Genomic DNA, 22,913 nt, shown 5'->3' with positions numbered 1-22,913 from the left:
TCACTTCATTTCTGTCCTGCTAGAGCTGCCCTGGTCAACATTAAGTGAAGTGACTGTGAGTGAAGGTCACAACATCTGTGAGTCGGCCGCACAAGCTCACAGAACGGGACCTGATCACCTAACATCAATACCCAACCTTACTGGCAGTAAATCCCACCAGCACCTAATGGACCAGAAGAGTGCAGGCTATCATAGCAACTAAGGTTTAATCAACTTCATATTAATACCCTTGGTTTTGGAGTGTCCACATACATAGGGAGAGTTAGGGCACTTTTCCACCGCACAAAGTACGGTACTTTCGGTACTTTCGCTTTTCCATTGACTTCCGGTCGAGTACCAGTACCGAAATCTCGAGTACCGAAAGTGCCAAACCAGTTGGGGTACTTCTTTGGTCGGTACTTTGGGGTGGGACTTGCAAACGTATTTGCTGTCGATTGGTTATGCAAATAGCCTGCCGCTGAAACACAAAATACAACCGCCATCTTTTGAAACACACAGCGAACAGAGCGATCACCGCGAGAAACAAAATAAAAAGCAGTAGAAACAAAAATATAAAAAAGTAAAATGGAAGGATGGACAAACGAGGAGACACAGGCTTTAATCGGCATATGGTCGGATGAACAGATCCAGTGGGATTTGGATGGCACGACTCGAAATAAAAAAGTTTTTGCCGTTCCCGGCAATTCAGTTTCCATATGTTTCCACTGTCGCGCGCTGATTTGTACACAGTTTAGCTGTTGTTTTCATGTCTTTTTACGAAGCTCTTGAGGTAAACAGGCCATATATTAATTTTAAAACATCACATCCCTTTTCTATGTTTTTTGTTTTTACAGATAATAAATGAAATTACTTAATTCTCTGGATAGAGATATTTCTTGATGAAAACGGTATAGTATTGCCTATAAGACTATATTATGCGTGACGATCTACTGTATTCACATGTAATAATGTACCTGAGTGATTTTCAGACATTTCACATACCTCTTTGCTTTAATATTAGGGGAAAAATTATTTCCTGATAGACAGGAGAAACATAGGGAAACTGAATTGCCCGGAACACCGTAATACCAAGCCGCTTGGAAGAAATGGGGCACACGCGAAACACCGAACAATGCCGCTTGAAAATCAAAAAACATAATTAAATAATTTGTTTGCTTTCAAAAGACTGAATTAGCAGTAAGTTAATTCTTACTGCTTTGATCGGCTTAGCCAAAGTAAGTGTACCTACGTAAATGTAATTGATGGCAGCATGATTAGGATTTTACTAAATCTTTATACTGTGATAGAAGCTGTCATAACAATAAACCTCATTTTCCAGCCTCAACTTTTAGTTTTAATTTTGTGCTGTCAGTCAGGGGCGGTCACTGATGATGTCATTTGGCACCGGTACCATTTTTTACGCCAGTGGAAAACCGACATGAAAGAAGTACCAAACTTTCGGCACTTCATGGAAGTACCGAAAGTACCAAAAGTACGGTACCTGGTGCGGTGGAAAAACGCCCTTAGTGTACCGCTGTTCAAGGAGATCGAGGGACATGAGAAAGGTGAGAGGGAAGGGAGAAATGACTGAGAGGGAAACCGGGGCAGAGGGGCTGGCAGTGATGCTCACTGAGATATCGGGCAATCATGGCTTCCGAAGGCAGGAGATGGAGACTGTAGACAATGTTGACAGAGAATTGAGGGAAGAGGTGATGTAGGTATATTTGCCAGCTAACTGTTTTCAGTCTTCCTCGGCAGAGAGTTTCCCCCCAATTTGGAGCTTGTCTTAAAAAGTCTTGCAACTGTTCTTTTGTGCTCTTAGCATTCAGAGAGCCTGATTTATTGCCTAGCCCCTGGTACCATTTTGTAGCACGTAGCCCTTGAAGGAAATGCAATTAGGACAATTAATGACTATGTACAATGGGCTGTCACTGTGAACAGCTGTTCATAATGAAAGCTGCTGAAATCACGTAATCATATGCAGGTCTGTAAGGCCCCCGATGAAGGAATTTTGTGCTTTCTGCAGAAAACACAACATTTTTATGAACAAAAAAAAACAGAATTTATGCAATGTAGGCGCATTTATAAAAAGCAGGATCATTTAAAGTGAGACTGACTGCTTAAATTAGGATGAAGTGTTAAGGGGGGTTGATTTGGCCTGATTCTGCTCCGCTCCAAGGCCACAATGTCAAGTGCAAAAGCAAATTTGGTAGCCAGGGTGGGGGCAGGTTGGGGGCAGGGTGGGGCGGAAGCAGTGGCGTTACCAGGGTGGGGCGGAAGCAGCGGTGTTACCAGGGTGGGGGGAAGCAGCGGTGTTACCAGGGTGGGGGCAGGGTGGGGCGGAAGCAGCGGTGTTACCAGGGTGGGGGCAGGGTGGGCCTTCAGCAGCGGTGTTACCAGGGTGGGGGGAAGCAGCGGTGTTACCAGGATGCACCATATGCTTCAGTTGTTCTTTTTTAGCAGCTCAGCATGATTATTTTTTTGGGGGAGGGCAGTATTTTGGGGCGTCTCCCCACCAGGCACACTGATGCTTGAAGACCATAATTCTGAAGCTCTACCGAAAATCAGTGTCCTACGTCCAGGAGGTGAAGAGAGTAAGGCAGATGTTCCAGGATCAGTCAGGAGAGAACACAATGCGATGATGATGATGACGATGATGATGGTGATGATGGTGACAATGATGGTGACGATGATGATGGTGATGATGGTAATGATGATGGTGATGATGACGATGATGGTGACGATGATGATGGTGATGATGATGCTGACGATGATGATGGTGGTGGTGATGATGATGATGGTGATAATGGTGATGTGATGATGGTGATGACAATGATGGTGACGATGATGATGGTGATGATGATGATGATGATGGTGACAATGGTAATGATGGTGATGATGTTGATGTGATGATGACGATGATGATGATGGTGATGATGATGATGGTGATGTGATGATGAAGATGATAATGGTGATGATGATGACGACGGTACCAGGAGCAGAAGCACTACCAGCCGGCCCAGTACCCAGCTATCAGCCGCGTCAGCGCTGTGGGGACGGCTGTGCGTCGTTCTTAAACTCAATATGAACTCAAATCAGGAGCCCCCCCTCAGCCCGGAGAAGAGCCCCACGCTTAAATAGCTCCCCGACAGAAGCTTTTAGGTCCTCTCTGCTTTCTCTCACAATAATAGCTAGGCTGTGCGTAGTAGTCAATAAAGAGCGCTAATTAGTCTTTTTAAACTAAACGCTCCACAGTAAGAACACATAGATAAAGGCCTGGTGCAAATCAACCAGGAATGTTCTCTAAATACAAATTAAAGGGGCCTAATTAAACGGCTCATCTTTGTTTATATCCTGTCGAGACCAGAGCGGTAAACCTTTAGGGCAGTATTTTTCAGCTCAATGAATGAGCAAATTCCTAGCTGTCAAAACACGCCGGCATCACTGCTCACGTCCCCGTTGCGCGCGTCGTTATACGGGAGTCGCCCGCGCATCCGTGGAGATAAAGTCACACTGTCGGCAGTAAAATCCATTTTGGCATGCAGAGCCAGCTGCACCATCGTCTGTTTTAGGGGCCCATAGACACCGGGCCTTATGGGTAATGGGTGTTATTCTGTTATCGGGACGGCTCGGTTTGTGCAGCAGCACTCCCCCCGCCGCGCCGGTCCAGCTGGGAGCTATATAAACGATAATGACAACAGGGCGACCGTATTATACCCGGGAGCTAATCCCTGCATCGCCGCTAAGACGGCCCCGAAAATTGGATTCGGCAAGAGAGGCTCTAATACAAAGAGCACAGAGAGCCTGTTGTGTGCGCTGTCCTCGGGCTTGTGCCCCAGGTACTGGGGACACTTTTCAGTCGGGGACACTGACTGACACTGACACCCAGTGGCGTATGGGGTGACGTCCCGTTCGGCAGGTAGCAGAATTGGAAAGGCGATAGTTGGCTGCCGGTTAGCAATGGCAAGCTGGGCACGATAGCTGAGAGACAGCGACCAGGACCACAGGACATGGGCTTCGAAGGACGGAATGAGGGCTTGATTTTACTGGGTATGGGGAAGGGGGTTCGGCTTCTCCACAGGGTGGGTGAGGAAGAGAAAGGAGAGACGGCCATTTCAGCATCGCCATGCAGGAAAGAAAAACAAAAAACTCTACTGACCCCAGGCCATGGAGAAGGCTTACAGCCGGGTCAGGGGTCAGGGCCAGCAGCGGTGGTCACCGCCACTCAGGACATGCATTTGCATGAAACAGTCACTAGACTAGAGAGGGTAGGGGCCACAAACATTACTCTTTGAGTGACAACTCCATGCTTGTGTGTGTAGGATTTCATTTCATTGGAACTTTTCATTTCCACTTAGCACCTAACTAATTGTTTTCAAGAACACAATGCAGATAAACACCCGCAATATTAGCTGAGTGTATTTTCTGCGCAATTAAATACGGCGATAATGCACAGTGAATTTAATTAAGACACAGACATTGAAAATTAAAATCATTATGGAGGCGACAGCGTCTTCATTTCAATAACAATAGGAACCGCAGTTCTGGAATCTGATTGTGCAGAATCTCGCTCTCACGTGCAGATTATGGAAACGTGCTCTTTTCTGAGCCCTTCTTGCCGATATTTGTTTCTTTCATCCCCAGAAACCTGGGTGTGATTTCGGTAGATTCGTGTGCAGATTCCATCTGAGCTCTGCATTGCGATCAGGTCTCTGGGTCACCAGCAGAAGACGGGAATGAAGGCGGCTGGTGCGTACGCACGTCTGCTCGCGGCGGGTTTCAATTTCCCTGCCTCAACTATACCAGGCAGTTATTTTCATAGCTTGCTGTCCCAGAATTCCTTTCAGGACACCAGTCCCATATATTCCCTTATAAGGAGAGTGCCTCTTCTGAGTGGTCTGGTGGCTCTGTGTGCAGCTCTGTTACGTCACGCCAACCTCATGGATTGTGTGTGTGTGTGTGTGTGTGTGTGTGTGTAGAGTTTTCATGTGTGACATGGGTTTTCCCCCTCAGTCAAAAGACATGCAGTTTGCATAAATGTTGCCCATAGAGTGTGTGCAAGTGCCCTTCAATTGACTGGCATCCCAGCCATGTGCCCTGTACTGGATAGGATCCAGGCCCGCGAACCTGACCAGGATAAGCTGTTTGAAGATGGATGGATGGATGGATGGATGGATGGGAAAAAGCTTTTTTTCAATAAAAACAAATATCATTGTAAAAATCTTGCCTTGTTGGCTTGGAATATGTATGATGTGAATATTTATAATTCTAAATAATAAACCTTTCATGATGCAGCTGAATAAGCCATGGTATATTGTTGGTGTATTTATAGAGGACAATGATGTTCGTATTATTGCTTTTGACTGTGAGCGTTTCAAGACAACGCATGACAGCTGACTGAAACGGCGGCAGGATCTAGCTGTGATTCCCGGCTCCGGCGTGACGGGTTCGAGGCGCCGGTGCTCGTACCGCGTCGAGAACAACAGCTTTAATGGCGTCGCTTTGGTGCCGTTCTTCATATTCAGCTCCACGCAGCACTGACGACGGAAACTAAGATACGGGCCACGGCCTCATTCCTTCTCATCCCAGGAAGATACGTATCTGTCCGCCGTCTCCTCTCGAACGCTGGCCGTGTCACAGAAAGGCGCTTGATCGACAGACGAACACGTTCAGGTGCTATTCGGGCTGCCTTTAGGGGGCGTCGCTCTTGCTGCCTGACAGCCCTTACCGTTACACACCTGCGCTATTGATGGGGTATTTAAGATCTGCATTACAACACAGGCAACCCGAGGCTTATCTCCCAGGGGGTGCAAGATGAGAGACTCATTCATCCACATAAATAAATTTGTGGAAAAAAACATAGTGCACACATTTGGAATAAATTACTATTACACATTGATATGACTCACACAAGCCAAATTTTCAATTATAACTTTACAATATAATTTAGTTGTTATTGGATAGCATTTTCATCTGACTAGTAGGGGGTGCAGTAGCACCTCAACAGCCCTGGTTAATTAATCTTTAAATCATACCCGAGGAATAAGTTGGGAGGATTTTACTCACTATTCCAGGGTTAACAGGTAACAGGCCGGATGTGGCAGGGAGCCGCAGATGGGGGAGCGTGTTAGCATCTTAGCTAGCAAGCTAAAAAGGCTGCCGGGCTACGCTGATGCAGACGGGGGGGCCCACATTGCGCTTGCTCACGCCCTCTTCGTCCTTCAGTCCCACGGAAAGACGCAGCCGTTAGCGCTGTAGCTAAGGAAAGATCAGTGGATGACATGGGGCTGAGATGATGTACGGTCTGTTTGACTAGTACACTGTGACAAAAGTACGCTAATTACATCTGGTAACCAGCGCTTTCCCCGTATCTACATGTTACCCCTCATTAGTGGCTGGCAATTAGTGAAATACCCTGAATTTCATAATCCTTTAACACGCAAACTTACCTCTCGTGAGGATGGAGAATTCCTGGCATTTCTGCGCCATCCTGTATAAAACTCCACCTCTTATTTGCCGTAGAGTTGGTCCGGGTAAGTGAGAGATTCTCTGTTTCTCCACCAGAACCACGGCATAGTCCAGCCGCTTTGAGGGCGACTTTATCACCCATAAAATGTTTTTTAGCCCCTCTAAATAAACGTGCATTTATTGGCTTAATTCATGGATAGGAAAGACTCAGCCGCCCCCCCATCCATTCATCTGTAACTACGCCCAAGGTTGGCACCATGCAGGAGCACTTGTGCCCCTCCCCCTACTGTCCCAAAACAAAAAAAATAATCAGTGAAAGATGCTAAAAAAGATTAGCCTATTAGCTGGTGAAAGTCTTGGGCCTCACCTTCAGATTTATTCTGGCGCCAACATGGTGGAAAATCAGAAGATGAAGAACAGAGTTTAAGATTAGGCTGAGGCTACAACCCCCCTACCCCCCATCTATATTACTGTGCTGGTGGGAAAAGCATTAAGCTCTTGTTCACTGGCAAGTTGTGACATGCAGCTGCGTTTACCAAGAGGCTAGAGATGGCTGTGGGGCTTCTGTCCACACAAAGTGTCAACAGACATTCGGGAAAGCCTTCCTGTGGTCACCTGCCGCTGGCCACATGCTCAGGCTGCAGCGTAACACGGCTGAAAGCTCCTCTCCTCTCCCACCACCTATGCGCAGGCAGGTTTACAGTGTGGAATCACACGGTGCAAAAGCGAGGCGTTCTTCGTCCTGGCAGCGGGGTACGCGGGACTACTTTTCAAAAGGTGTACTGAAGGATCAGCGGTGCGCTACGCAGGCTGGCGCTGGGTGTGACTAGGAACCTTTGGAGGAGAAGCCCACTCATGTGTGGGGGTGTGTGTGGTTCAGTGGGTTAGGACTCCATGCCTGCAACCGGAAGGTCATCGGTTCAGATCCCTGGCTGATACCATTGTTGGGCTTTGGAGCTGGGCCTTTAACCCCTAACTACTCCAGGGCCACTGCACTGGGCCCCCTAAGCTTGATCTCACCTCCATGTGTGTCCGAAGGATAGCAGGATGGAACAGGTGAAAGAAAAGGGTCCCCACAGTATCTCTGTTCCATATGGTGCTTTCTCGTTGGGTCCGATCAAGGGTGTTTTACATGATTTTTAGAAAAATTATATTATATTATATTATATTACCATTTATCTTATCGATACAAACCAATCTACCCTAAAAATTTATTTTCTTGGTCTGTTCTGCCAACCGAAATCCATAGTTTTCTGCCAGCGAGTGACTAATACAGTTAATTCCAACAGCTCTCTTCAGAATAAACCTTTTCCTGCTGTTCTGCTGGTGCTACGGGAATTTTGTCTGTCAACCTTTAAGTGCCCCCGGCCCCCCCGCCTGCCACTTCGTCTTATTCTTGTCACTGTCATCACATCACAATGGTGACGTGGATGGCGTCCCAGCTTCAGTGAGGTTTGCAGACGTCATATACCTGCGCACTGATCTTTATTTGATTAGAGCCTCTTTCTTTCTCGCCTGTGTGGCACAGGAACCGCCGCAGCCTGGATCTCCTCCTTGGCTTTTGATTAATAATGCAATTTGGAATGGCAAGCGGAGATGCGGGGGACAAACCAAGGAGCGGGAATCAATCGGCGGCGTGATCAAGCTGCATTTTCTATGAGCCTGGCATCCCGGCCCAGAACATTAACTCCCGTGTATGAAAGGCAGTTCCGTGAAAATCAGCAGAATTACGCTCTAACGGCGCACGTGGCGGTAAAGCGGAACGCTTCCATCAGTCCGATCATTTACGGAGCAAACGCCGCGGGTCTCTGCGAGGCTGAAGGCCAACGATCCGCGGACGGGAATCGAACGATTTTAAGTAGAACGTTCTTTGATTCATTACTTGATGAGAGAGTAATCTGTGCGATTATACCTGGAGACTGAAACGGAATGGGGAGACTTTGAGCTAGGAACGCCAGCTGGATTAATCTCTTCAAGTGACGCGACAGTTATTAAGCAGATTAAATCTAAATTGCAAATGAAAGAGACTAAGAAGAGTCTGAGTTTTTATGTTGGGTTTCGTTTTGTGCTGACAGTGATACTGTAGTATTATATCACTCTGCTCCCCCTTTATAATATAGACCATTCTCACTGTCGCTTGTCTCTGCCTTCCAGAACACGGATGACATCCTCGTGGCCTCAGCCGAGTGCCCCAGCGATGACGAGGACCTCGAGGAATGTGAGCCGGGCACTGGTGAGTCCATTCTGGGAGTTCTGTGCAATGATGGCGCCAAGACGGCACAAGCCCCTCCCATATTTACGAGTGCCCCTCCCACATGCAGCTGTGATTGGTCAGAATTACCCCCCTCCCCCCCAACACAGACACAGGCACACATACACGTGTCATTCACCCGTATCAGATACACTCAGTGAATTAGCGTCCACTAACTGTTTGTTGCGGTGGTTTTGGGTTGGCAAGCAACGACTATGCTCCTTCCTCTACTTTCTGAACGAAGGTGACTCCGATTCTTAGGTTTTTCTGGTCCGCCCAGATATTTCTCATCTGGTTTAACTATGTCTCTGCATGAGAACTGCCAAGAATAAGCACAGAATAAGACCTAACTCATAAAAAGCAGATAATATGAGGTAAAACTGTCCGTATCTTAATCTAAAAAGCATTAGTAAGTACCGATAGTAATTATCAATTAACTTTAATAATAGCCTGTGGTCAAAAACCAGAATATTAATAAAACATTTACAGGATATCACATCAGGTTTTACAGTGTGTAGTCGGTGTGGATGTTTAGTTTAATAGACGTAACGTGTCTAATATAGAGGCATCATATAATTAATTGATTTGTATCTTTAGCAGCAGTAATGGGACACAGAACTACGGCTGTTGCTTGCATTACTTCACAAATGCTGTATGTAAGTTTATAATGTTGCTTCTTTGGTTCATACATGTCCAGAGCAAGAGTTTTGTCCGATATTTGTCGCTTGTCAAAGAGCCAAAAAGTAGAGATCCTGCAGTGACTGGAAGTGGCGACATGTGGGTCAAAGGTCAGGCTGCTTGGCCGTTGTAGTGCCCCAGTTACTCTTTTGCTTGGCACGTGTCCTTAATGAGCCCGTCTGGAGTTTAACGCAGCGAGATACTTCCTGCAGTGGAGCCCCAGGGGAAGCGGCAATCTGGAGCAGGCCGGAAGGTGCCGGGTCACGGATCCAGCTCTCTGTGGGATGCTGACCAGAGTAATTCCCTTAGCAGAGCCTCTGAGGGGAAACAAAGGCTGTCGGTTCCGCAGAGGCACAGTCGTCGAGGTTGGAGGGCCCTGGGTTCTAGCATCGTGTGCGACTCGTGAATGAGAATCCATCACTAACCGGCGATGTGTGATTCAGAGGCTCCCTGGGAAGGAGGAACATCGGCAAAATCACAGGCTTTGAAGAGGGATCGCATCAGAACTGACATCACATCCGCACGGGGGAACAGGATGGAGAGATCCGGCCTTCCGAGAAGCATTTGGCGGACGTCCAACATTTTTAATAAGTTCTCAGGCCTTTTTCATCTTTCATGGGTGTAATTAATCTTTGGCCCTTTTAGATTCCTGCGACTGCATCGTTCCTCACACTCTGCGGCCTCTTTAATGAGGTGTCTGTGACGGGCAGGAGCACACATCAGGAACATCTCCGGGTGTTACCCAGCTCATTACCCTGCCCCAGCTTCCACACCTCCACCTCCAGCATCACAAACCAGCACCAGTCCCCATTGTGCCAGGAAACTTTGATCAAAGAATTAGCAGGAGAGCGGCGACAGCTGATCGGTTCGAGGGGACCGAACACAACACTGAATTCTTGACTAGATTATTAGTGACTTAGGCCTCATGCAAAATCGCCTTCCATCCGTCTGACCGCTTACCTGGCTCAGGGTTATGGGGACACAGGGTCAGCATTGGGCTGTGACATGCCAGCTCTTCACAGCACGCAAACACTGGGCGGTTTGTAGACAATAATTCACCCAACTGCAAAGACTTGCAGTTGGGTGAATTACAAGAGGAAGTCCATGCACCAGAGGGACAGAATGCAATCTGCCTACATGCAGTGGGCTGGAATTTACCCCCCCCCCCCTCCAATCTTGTAGGCATAGGGAAGTACCACTTCCCAGTGAGCCATTCCTGATCAATATACTTGTGAACTCTCAGACACAATTATGACTTGATACTGTGAAACAAATGAGCACTGCGTCTGATGTCAGCCGCAGCTGCAGTGTAGCGAACTGATTAAGTACTTTAATAAAAACAAAAGGCAAGAACACAAACTACCTGTAGCCCCAGAAACTTTGTTCTTCTGGTTTCTGAAGGAATGACAGTGTTCCTCATAAAACCGTAATGTCGCTTTCCCTACAGATGCCTTCCTTCCGTAGTGATGTGCTTCAGAAACAATATCTAATTTTATCTGGGGTTTTTTTGATCTTTTCAGCAAATAATTTAATCAGAATAACAATAGAAAATTAAGTGAACACTACTGGTAACATGAGGCGCTAACACGGAGCTTTTTAGATTCAAAAAAGCGAAACCCTTTGAACTGAACAAAGCCATCAGCACTTGCAGGAGATTTCATCATCGAGGTCGGAAAAACACCCCTCGCCCTGGGACCGGCTTTGGTGACCGCGACGGGTGTCTCCCGGGCGCGCTGCGATCTGGCCGCCATCTGCGTCCCTGCCACGCGCTGCGCTTACAGTGCCCGACAAGCTACCCGCACTGGTGCCAATTAAACATGGCCGCAAGTCAGCTAAAGGTGAAAACGCAGGCGAGACGCAAGCGGAGAAGCAGCCTCCAGGAGGGGGGGGGCATTAGTAAAGAAAATTATTCTTTACAGGAGACGGGAAGAAAGCCAGACAGATTATAATGTTGTCTACCGTGCTCTTTCCTACCAGGCCGATTTATCATGTCAGTTAGTTGTGCCTAAAAATGTACAGTTTTTTTTTAACGAGCACCTTTTGTTCGCAGTCACTGGCAGATTGTGCTTTTTTGTTCAGATTTAGCATTTAGCGTAGCTGTTTCGGAGTTCCTCCTCATGGCAGTTTATAATTAGTTAACGTGTTATTGCGTTGATTTATCTGTCGGTTTTTATAATTTTGAAAGGATGCTCTCGCGCTGGCTGAATTACCACAGATTAAGTTTATGGTTTGCCGTCGGTTAAATCATGAATCCAATGACACTCCTTGTAGTTGCTCCTCCTTGCCAGTTGAGGTCACACTTTAAATCCACAGGTAAATGTCCGTCTGACGATGCTTTGTGGGTGTCGTGCATTTTGGATACTAACGCCCCATTGGCGGATGCTATGCCAATCAGTAGGCCACGCCCCACTGCTGTGATTGTGGGCTCCATCGTCCTAACTGCGTCTGGGTGTAGATCAATACCCAGAGCTTTAAATGCCCCCCACACCCCCACTCAATTCCCCTCACTGTCTATGTGGATTTCCACACTTTGCCATTCAGAATAGGATAATCGAAACACTCTAAGTGGCCATCATATTTCCCATACATGATCGCCGTTAAACAGGCGAAAATTAGCTTCTTAATGTTGTTGTTGTTATGATCCATTTTATTGAGTGTTTTTTGGAGATAAACATGGTTTTCAGTAGCAGCCTTTGTTTATTGTGTCATTAAAAGCACTTTTTCTATGCATATGAAATAAAGCACTTGTATATAAACACCTAGTTTTTAGATGCTGTGGTAAATGAAATGACAGCCGTATTTATAATTCTGCCTGAAATAAATCTTCGGGTTCCTATTAGAATGAAGGACATATTTGCTACATGATGCATCAGAAGTGTGTCTGTATGTGTCTGTCTGTGTCTGTGTGTGTGTCTGTGTGTGTGTGTGTGTGTGTGTGTGTGTGTGTCTGTGTGTGTCTGTATGTATGTCTGTCTGTGTGTATGTGTGTCTGTGTATGATCAGGTTTATATTACACTGTGGGGACCATTTTTCAGGTCCCCACAAAGATCTGTGACTCAAAAAAATATAAATGCCAAAAGTCTCGTATTTTGTTTGGTTACTTATGGTTAAGGTTAGGGCTGGGTAGGGGTTAAGGTTGTCATGTTGGGATTAGAGTTTTCCCCATAGAAATGAATGGAGAGTCCCCACAAAGATATAATTACAAACCTCTGTGTGTGTGTGGAGCACACCACTAATAGAGCAGTAACACTAGTACACACACCCTGGTAAATATCTTAAATACTCTATTATGGACTGTCATCCCATCCAGGGTGTCCCCTGTTCCTGTATTGGAAAATCAGTTAGAGGGATGGATGGATGGATGGATGGATGGATGGATGCATGGATGAACATAAGAACATAAAAAATTTACAAACGAGAGGGGGCCATTCGGCCCATCAAGCTCGTTTGGGGAGAACTTAACTAACAGTTAAGTTGTTAAAATCTTATCTAGCTCTGATTTAAAGGAACCCAGGGTTTTAGCTTGCACTAAATGAACAGGAAGACTATTCCATACTCTAACTACACGCTGTGTAAAGAAGTGCTCTCCCGCTAATTTGGATGGATGGTCGTGTCTTTCACAGTTCTCATTTAACACACTAAGGGAATTAAGGTGCTGGTTATGATCTTTAAAGATCCTCATGGCTGTTGTGTTAAGATCCTGCGTCTTTCTGCATGATGTACACTTCGTCTGTTTATTCAGGTTTGGTTACCTGGATTGTTCAAGTACCTGCACGATTGCTGCAAACAACCGACCTCATGTTTACCAATCACCGCCTCGCCACTTACGAGACAGACGCTCTTGTTGGGTTCCTCAAGATGCACTTGGTCTGAAGTGTAAGATTATCTTAGAAAAAAATGACCATTCTCAGATTTTTTTAGGATTGTTTTTCTGTAACAGTTTTACCTGAATTAATAATGTTCCTGGTTACACCCCAAGGTAAAAGCTTTTCTTCAAGACATTCAGTTTTGATGAAGGATGTTGGAAGCGAGTTCTCAATTATTTCCCAGCCGTTATAAAAAATACATAAAATATATATAAAAAAACTTACCCATCACAGTTGGTTTAATTATATACTGTATTTTATTAACTTTACTGGGTTCCTGTTAACATAAAGGGACTCGGAACCACCCCAAGGATAAAATAATCAGCCTTTCAATATCATTAACTTACGGTTTTGCTAAATTAATCTTCAAGACACATTTAATTTCAGCCGTTGTCTTCTGGTGTTATTATGCAACTGGTAATTTTGCAGGGAATTAAGTTGGATCTTTTTGATGCTTAGGGCACATGTACTTAAGGACGACGGGCTTCAGTGACGGTGAATTTGATCTTGTGATAGGAGCTAGTCTCCATGAAATAGTGTCAGAGAGAAAGCTCTGGAAGATCAATTGTGCGTTTTTTTTTATATTGTAAACAACAGGCGAGACTTGACAACAGACCTGGCCTCCCTGTCTGGGTCTCGTGCATTAAAGTAGAACGAGGACCGAGTCCCAACACCCATCAATCTCCGTAACGATTAAACATCAGGACCGTCGTCAGAGTAACCAGTGTGGATTAGGAATTTTACGGCAGAGCACAGCCCATCACAAACTGGGAGCATAACAAGACAGTTTAGGTTGGCTGAGTTTAGTACATGGACTGGTTCACCCCAAGGTGTATCTGCACCAGCCTGCTGGTTAAGCAGTTAATTAATTAATCAAGAGCCACGCTGGAATGAAGAGCTCAGCATCTGGAGAGGAAGTCGATCCAAAACCAAAACTGACGTGGTCAGGAGAAGTCAGCTCATCCATCCATCTTCCACAACCGCCTATCGACATCTCAACGCCAGGACATGCACAAATACATGCCAGGACTGAGGGCTTTACTGGCCGATGATGTGCCTTTGGGCTGCCGTGGGACCCCCATGCAAACCCCACACATCCCCACGGGGGATGGCTGCTGTCTGCGATTACAGTTAAAGAAAAACATCGTCTCTTCTGGGAACGTGTTCCGGAAGGCTCCATGTCCACTCTGTGAGGAGCACGGATGTGGGGCTACGGCATACGAACTTGCGGCTGTAACTCTCAGCACGCCATGGAAAGGCACAAATCACACGGCAGCCGCAGTCAGCTTGTTGTCATCAGACTGATGTATCGCTAGAATATTTCATGCAATGCAAATGCCAGCCAGGAACCTGCCAGGTCCATTTAATCGATTTAAAAATAACATTTCGGTGAAATGACTCGATCGCGCCTTTTTCAGAACCACAGTGCCTCCTCGTGTCTCTGCTGACCCTGGGATTTGACCCAACAACCTACTGACCACAGGAAGCACATCCTAACCTGCTGAGCAGCACTGTGCCCCCCCATCCACTGTTTTGTTTGTGCGTGTCCAGTATCCTTCTGTAGTCCCTAAACACGTGGGAGCTCACAGTGTGAGACCGTGCAAGCAAATCCCCCGCCGGCTCATCCCAGGCGGCTCATCCCAGGCGCCTCCTGCCCCGCGCCTCCCTGAAGTCGGGTCGTCGTGACCCAACACCGCAAAAGCAATTACGAAAAAGTCAATGCATTATTCCTTCTGTCTCAGTTTGATTCTGCGTGTTCTCCTCTGTCTGCCGCTCAAAGGCGAAGAGATTTGCTGACAAGCCACGAAACACAAAAGATTGTGTCATTTAACGATAACATGCAAAAGTTTAATGCTGCTGGCCACTGCCATTCCACCTCATTGTAGTGAGATTCTACAAGACTCTATGAGAAGCAGAGTCTTCTGGAAAAGACCTAAATGAGACCTGCTATGGGCTGGTAAAATGCTCTGTATCAGAGATCTTCACTGTACATCACTGCTTCCCCAGGACTGTATATCAGAGATCTTCACTGTACACCACTGCATCCCCTGGACTGTATATCAGAGATCTTCACTGTACATCAGTGCTTCCCCAGGACTGTATATCAGAGATCTTCACTGTACACCACTGCTTCCCCTGGACTGTATATCAGAGATCTTCACTGTACATCACTGCTTCCCCTGGACTGTATATCAGAGATCTTCACTGTACACCACTGCTTCCCCTGGACTGTATATCAGAGATCTTCACTGTACATCACTGCTTCCCCAGGACTGTATATCAGAGATCTTCACTGTACACCACTGCATCCCCTGGACTGTATATCAGAGATCTTCACTGTACACCACTGCTTCCCCTGGACTGTATATCAGAGATCTTCACTGTACATCAGTGCTTCCCCTGGACTGTATATCAGAGATCTTCACTGTACACCACTGCTTCCCCTGGACTGTATATCAGAGATCTTCACTGTACACCACTGCTTCCCCTGGACTGTATATCAGAGATCTTCACTGTACACCACTGCTTCCCCTGGACTGTATATCAGAGATCTTCACTGTACACCACTGCTTCCCCTGGACTGTATATCAGAGATCTTCACTGTACATCAGTGCTTCCCCTGGACTGTATATCAGAGATCTTCACTGTACACCACTGCTTCCCCTGGACTGTATGAACGACAGCTTCGCCGCTCGCCCTGCTTCCCATTTCCATCACCTTCACTGCAGTGAAAATGACATACTTGCTGTTTGAAATGAGGGAGGTTTCATGGCTGGGTTGCAGAAGCTTCCAAAAAGCTATCAGCACAGATAAATGTATTTGGGAAATTTCATTCAATTTTTTCCAAGTAATTTCACTTTGATCTCTTGCCTTTATGGGACAGAAGCGTTTTTTGGGTTTCGCCTTGGATGACATCAGTGTAGCCTGGTAGCGGGTGTGATTCCTTCCCTGTGTGGGCTCCAGAGACCCGTACTCAGAGTGCGTCCGTATCAGCGATGACCTGGTACTTTATCTTATCTCCAGAAACAGACTCTGGTCATGTGTGACCCTGAATTATATTATACTTCTGCTGTATTTTTATACTTAATTGTCATAATAATTTAAGTGTCCTATATACGGTATTTTCTTTTACCTAGAGGTAAAATGAACCACATCATTAATTTCAGTATTATTATAATTCTGTGATGGACTGGCTTCTCATCCTGGCTGATCCGCTGCCTCATGCCCTGTGCCGCCAGGGATGGTGTAACTGACAGTATTTTGACCTTTGACCCTGTGCCCCGTAACACATGCATGTTTTATGGAGGGAATATCCTTTGTACTTAATGGCAGCCCTGCAGAACTAAATCAAGCTGAAAATGAAGCTTGCTATCTCTCAGCAGGCGATGTCAGCACAGGACAGCTTTGATTTCCAGAATATTCCGTGGCAGGAGCACACTTTGATTTCCGGGTGATTCTGTGAGATTCTCTGGTAGTGTGGTGTCATAAGTAAGTGCCTCTCCCATATTTCAGTCCCAGAAGCCTTTAAGGTGGCATCACAGGGTATGCATAGCATGATTGTTTGTCAGAGTACCCGAAGGAGGTAAATGTACCAGACTTTCTACAGTCAAGATGAAAACCAGTGTTACATCTGAAGTTCAGGACAAACTCTTCTGTTATGTATAAATCCATAATTTTCTGAAGAAAAGCAGTGATCATTAGGCTGGGTTTTGTTGAGAATAACCTCTTTTTTTTGCTGACGGTTGCTTTCACCACTGTCCCTAACACTGTCCCTAACACTGTCCCTTGAGAGGGACAAGCTTGAGGTTTGCCACCAGCATCTCGCCGTGCACCGTGAGCAGGAAGTGCTCTGACCTTACCCTGCTTTAATATCAAATCGCCACGTTTATCACGAAGGAAATGAAGGCAGAGGATTTATTCTCACCTGTGCAATTCTTGGCAGCTCTTATCATGTTTCGCCCAGTGATACGTTACGCTAAAATTGCTAAAACTGCTAAATTAAATTACACAAAGCCAGCAAACATTCCATTCGACCAATCACAGCTGCGTGACAAAAAGGGTCCGAAAATATGCCAACCTAAAAAGCTTCTAAAACACTTCATGAATGTTCTGGAAACACTCCAGCTTCACCCAGAGCAGATACCCGCACTGTTTCCAAGTCTGTGTATTGTTTCTGGGGGTAGAGTACAGAGTAAGGCTGAGATTTTACACGATCTCCTCACTCAGATCCCTTAATTATAACCACTGAGTCCATAGCGGAGCAGTCGCTCTCGTTCCCAGCTGCGTCCCTTGTTTGCATCCATCAAATGCGGCCGACAATTTCGCCCATGGGATATGTGGACAGGCTGTCAGGAGATAATTATTTCCCACATCTATAAATGGGGAGAATCGCGGGCAGAACCTGCCGGAGTTTACTTAATCACTTGATTAATGTGTCGGCGGACGTTCTCAATTTCGTTGGGTTTCTCGGCCAGTCAGTCATCTATTTGTTTGTTCCGTAATTTGTATGTTTACGTGGTGATGTATTCACTTAGCGAGGCATCCATTCATTTAAATGAATTGCTCATTAGAGAATAACAACACGCTCTTGGGCTCATAGACGCGCAGTGGAGGAGTAGAGGCCACTGAAACCGTGAAGGTGAACATTTTCTGTACCTTCTCACTGAGTGTTCGGGTTTCCTTTTTCAGGGACAGTGTAGTTGATGTACTCTTCCTTCAGACACAAACACAGCACCGTGAATTGTGTGCGGGGCGGCTTTCGCCACAGCATCATTATACAAACCTGGGTGCTTCTCAACTGCTTTTTCCTGTTTCTGACGTGATTTTCTTTGTGACTGCAGTCTTACTGTTATTTATTTCGATGTACATTTGGGAGAAAGTGTAACCTTTTCTCTATGTCCGTGCTGCGTAAACAGTTAAAGGGGAAGGTTCCAAGCTCTATGAGTCATAAACACACTGCCCCCCCCCCCCCCCCACACCACCAGAAGCCACCGTCAGACATTTTAGTGCAACCCCCCCCACACACACTGTCCCTTAATCACCAACCTGTCTGCCCGGGCCACCTCACCCTGTAAATATCAAACGTCCCCCCACCTTTAAAACAGTCCATCCAATTCCCCCTCCCTGTAACTCCAATCACTGCTCCTCACACCTGAAAAACAAGGGCTATAACCAAAAAACTTGCACTATAATTAAACATTTGCTTAAACGTGGCCTCATAAGAAGCTACCAAAGTGAAGCACGTCCTAATCTGACTGATATAAGAGCGGAACTTTCCGGAATGCTGCGAGCAGCCGATTGCTGATGCTTTAAAGATCGGGGCCTTGTAATTCAGCCCAAAGATGAGACCCGCTTTGTTAGTTATGTACGCTGTTCAATGTCATTCTTTACCTGTACCTTCTAATTTACCATTTTCCTATTCCTCCACTGTTCATTTTAAACAAAATGCATATATTCTGAGATGCTTTGTTTTTGCTTTTTCCTTCGGGGTGGGGAGGGGGTCAGGATTTTCATAAACATGCCTTAATGAAGCCATTTGAAACTTCAAAACCAGGCTCAAAGTAATGATAACACTAGATGATTTAAATCAGCTTTATTACCGATAATAACTTTTTAGTGTATAACCAGGTCTGAAACATGGGAATATCATTCTAGTTAGTGTGTTTTCATTTGGTTTTTGGGGGTGGGAGATGCATTATGGGTAATGGGTGGGTGGGGAGGGGCTGGGATTGGTAATAGGCAGAGGATTCTGGGATTGCTCTCCTTCTTCTCCTGGCCTCCGCTTTACAAGTAGCCAACCATCTTGCACCTCTCTAAGGACAAGGCAAGATATTAAAACATATTTCTAAAACACACGTTTGCAGGAATAATTAACGTTAAAGGGGGTAAAGTTGTGCTTCTACCAGGACAATCTTACACAGCTTTCTTTTTTTGTAATTTTTTTTTCATGCTAAAATCATGCGGCCAATTTGTTGATGTAAGTGACCTAAACTCTGTGGTTTGCTATCTTATTTAAGCAAAGGCAAAGACACAAAGCAAGTCTAAAAGGGAAATCAGATGTGTAAGGTAGAATGAGAGAGACAGATGTAACAGAGAGACATTTAACTGTTGTTTAGTCTTATTGTAACATTATATTGTAGCACTGACCTAGTTTAGTAACGTACTTACTCAGTCAGGGGAATTCAGGAAATACATTAAGAGTAGCCATTACTCTGGATCTCTGTTACTTTTTATTTCCTGTACTGTATATATTTTTTAATATTTATGTATATGTATGAATTTAGAGTAGCCAGAACACCTTTTTAAATAGAAGACTAACATCTAAATAGACTCTAACTGTATAACTAACCTCTTAGTCTTAGTGTTGTTCTACTGGAGGTTTATTCTTGTGCTGTTGTTGTTGTTTTGACTGTGGCTGATTCTCTGTTGGCCCCCGCCAAGGTCCTAGCGCCCACTGACACCTTTTCTCCCACCTTCTCTCTTTCTTGTCCTAGGAGGGGAATTAGTCTTGCCAATAATTACGGTGGATTCCCTAGACCCCCCGTCTATCGCCACCCGTTACCCAGTCATCCCCCCGCCCCCCACCTACCGCCCCTTTGTCACCCTGATCGACACCACCAAAGAGTCCCTGACACTGGCCAACGCCCGCCCCCCCTGCCCCCTGGACCAGGAGGACTGCGAGGACCCCATTGAGGTGTCAGCCTATGGCTCGGGGGAGATGACCGAGTCTGATGACGAGGACTATTATAAGAACTCCCCCCTCGTCACCGACAGGACGGTCCTTCCGCCCCCACCGGCGGCAGAGGGCGGGGTCCAGCACCCCCGCGACCGCCACTTCAAAACCCCCAATTCCCACCACCCCCCACCCCCCTCCAGCCCCACCGCCAACCCCGACCACCTGCCCCGCCACAAGCCGGCTGTCAGCGGGGGTCACATCCCCGCTGGCAAAATGAACACCCGCGACCAGGTCCTCCTGCCCCCTGCCCCCCCTTCCTACAACCCCGACCATGGCGGGCGACATCGGCACCCCCCGGGAATAACTCACCCCCCCAATTTCCGCCATGTGCCCACAGCCAACCCCACCGCCTCAGGAGAGAGGGGCCCCCCCGGCGCGGTGGAGGTGATCCGAGAGTCCAGCAGCACCACAGGTATGGTGGTGGGCATCGTGGCCGCCGCGGCGCTCTGCATCCTCATCCTGCTCTACGCCATGTACAAATACCGCAACCGCGACGAGGGCTCCTACCAGGTGGATCAGAGCCGCAACTACATCAGCAACTCGGCCACGCAGAGCAACGGCGCCGTGGTCAAGGAGAAGCAGCCTGGGGCCGCCAAGACCGTCACCAAGAACAAGAAGAACAAGGACAAGGAGTACTACGTGTGAGAGCGGCCCCAGGGAGAGAGAGACGGAGAGAGGGAGGAGGAGAGAGAGGAGAGGAACATGGAAGAGCGTGGACCCACCTTCAGACAGCATCCAATCCCACCTCACCCTCCTTCAGCATTTCCACACAACCATCAGTCCAAACCCCATGCTTTGGCGAAAAGCTCCTCTCATCCTTCCTCTTCTCCCTGAGGTCAACACTGCAGGGAAGAGAGAGAAGAGTCGACACGGAAGGGTGAAGTCTATTCTTTCCTTCGGACGGACAAAAAACCCAACTCGCTCTCATCAACCGATGCTGTTTCTTTCTTAGCTTTCTAAGTGTGATTTTACTCTTTTATTTTCACATTACGGTTTGTCTTTTCCTTTCTCCGGCACAGTAACTCAGCTCGTTCACTCTTGTAACGCACACGAGACCCAGGATTCGTCCTCGTGTTCTGTAAATATCGTGCCGGTTGGCATTTCCAAAGTATCGCCCAGGCTAGCGAGTAGGGAATCGAACCTGGGACGAGCCAGGACTGGAAGAGAACCTTGTTACCGCTTTGCGAGCCGCGGGAGACAGACGCTTGTGGAACGAAACTCGGGGTCGCGAGTTTTCCGGAAGGCTCCGTCTCGAGACAGGCTTCGCCCAGGCAAACCCAGGCACGGCAGGATCTCCCAGGTTACCCGAACGCTCTGAGGCAGACCCAGGCAGATCCGAAAACCGACGGCATCGAGGACACCTTGTGCAGGATGCGTTCCGACATTCCAGAGCCCTCCCCCCACCCCTGTCCAACCTTGGATTGCCTTCCTCCTCGTCTCTCACGGTCCCCCCTCCCTCCGCCTCTCTTCATCCACGGTGCTAAGGTGCTAATGCAACATTATTCAGCTGTCTTTTGAGCATGTCGTATTCACTAACTAAAAGCAAAAGGCTGTTTCAGTGCTAAATGAAAAAAAAAAAAAACGTGTTAAATAACTAAACGTGGTGACGACAAAATTGAGAAACTTCAATCCTCCGCCAAACCCTGAGGCCAAAAAACCCCGGATTATTCTTCTGGGCCAATTTGTCTAAGATTTGCTGGGGCTCCAATACTATGAAGCTGCCACAGAGTCCTGGAGGGAACAGATCCTGAAATCCAGTTCTTCAAAGTCACAGAACGAGAGAAATTCTACTGCTGCAAAAACAAAAAGACAAAAAAAAAAAGAAACGAACTTTGCTATATTCGCATATGTATCAAGAAAACAGTGAACTTCATTGAAAGCTTATTGGAAATTGAAGTTAAAAAATGGCAGGCTCTGAGCATTCTGGGAAATTAAACGTGAGGAAAAGACTCGAAAGACTCTCCACACACGCGAAAAAGGACCCGGCAGTCGTCTTTGTAAATGCCTGTTTGACTGAGCCCAGTGCACGGGACGGAAAAGTGAGGAATCTGCAAAGTGAAAATGACTTGTGGAGATCTGTGTCTCTGCTGGGAAGCCATCCATGCGTATGGAAAGCTCGCAACCTCTTCTTTCCGCAGAGTCGAGACAAAGAACCACAAGAAGGAGCTGAAAACTTTTGCCGAAGGAATAATTACATTTCCTTTGAGATCAAACAAACGTCTAGTATTCTAATTTTCTTGATTCCACAAAAAAAAAACTGTTCCATGAAAAGAAAAAATATTGAAAACGTTTGTGAGATGTCTAGATATTTGAACCTTACCATTACTGAAAATAATGTGTTTTCCCTGTTATTCTTGTTTAAGAAAACGAAAAAAGAAAATCTGGAAAATTTCGATTTGTATATTTTTTTTTTCTTAATTAAACAAAATGTGGTTTGGGTTGAAAGGTTATTTAAAACGGGGTTTCTCCATGACAGCGTGAGGGAAAAAAAAAAAAAACATTGAAAGAGTTAAACACCTTAAAATACCATCTCAGTCATTTTTGTGCCACATTAATGTACATTACATTTTCATAGGGACATTACTGATTGTACGTAAAATGACTCACCCAAGAAGGCAGGGACGGTTTCGTTTCAGTTCAGTATGTTTTTACCATTTCGTTTGTACATGAACGAACGAGCACAGCTCCACATCCAGAGGGTAGCAGCAGTCATTCACATTATTAAATGACGTTCCGTACATTTTTAATTGATTTAATTTATTTTTATATATTTTGACAGACTGTGTAAACATAGGCTGCTCTCCGCATACCCCTGTTCTTACTAAATGTTATTGTAAAGTGTTACAGTGAGATTAATCTAAATATGTGTACATTATCAAAGGAAAAATACAATTGGTTATATACTTCTTAGACCTGTGTCATGTGTGGTTTGTCC

At 46.2% G+C, this 22,913-nt stretch overlaps 1 protein-coding gene across 6 annotated transcripts in view; it reads left to right on the top strand.

Annotated features, from left to right (window-relative positions):
• The window catches only part of LOC111855424 (neurexin-2-like), a 589,098-nt gene extending 566,210 nt beyond the window's left edge, over positions 1-22,888 (top strand). For 4 of the 6 annotated variants that reach the window (XM_072706252.1, XM_023834418.2, XM_072706253.1 and 1 more), the window contains 2 exons: positions 8,602-8,680; positions 19,737-22,888. In XM_072706252.1, coding sequence (XP_072562353.1) covers positions 8,602-8,680; positions 19,737-20,623 — 966 coding nt within the window. In that variant the 3' untranslated portion in view covers positions 20,624-22,888. The remainder of the gene's footprint in view (positions 1-8,601; positions 8,681-19,736) is intronic. The other 2 variants (XM_023834426.2, XM_023834425.2) reach the window with 1 other exon arrangement.
• The last annotated feature ends 25 nt before the right edge of the window (positions 22,889-22,913 follow it).

Source organism: Paramormyrops kingsleyae, chromosome 24 (assembly GCF_048594095.1).
Source record: "Paramormyrops kingsleyae isolate MSU_618 chromosome 24, PKINGS_0.4, whole genome shotgun sequence".
Classification (NCBI taxonomy): domain Eukaryota; kingdom Metazoa; phylum Chordata; class Actinopteri; order Osteoglossiformes; family Mormyridae; genus Paramormyrops; species Paramormyrops kingsleyae.
This window is presented reverse-complemented; position numbering and strand designations above follow the sequence as displayed.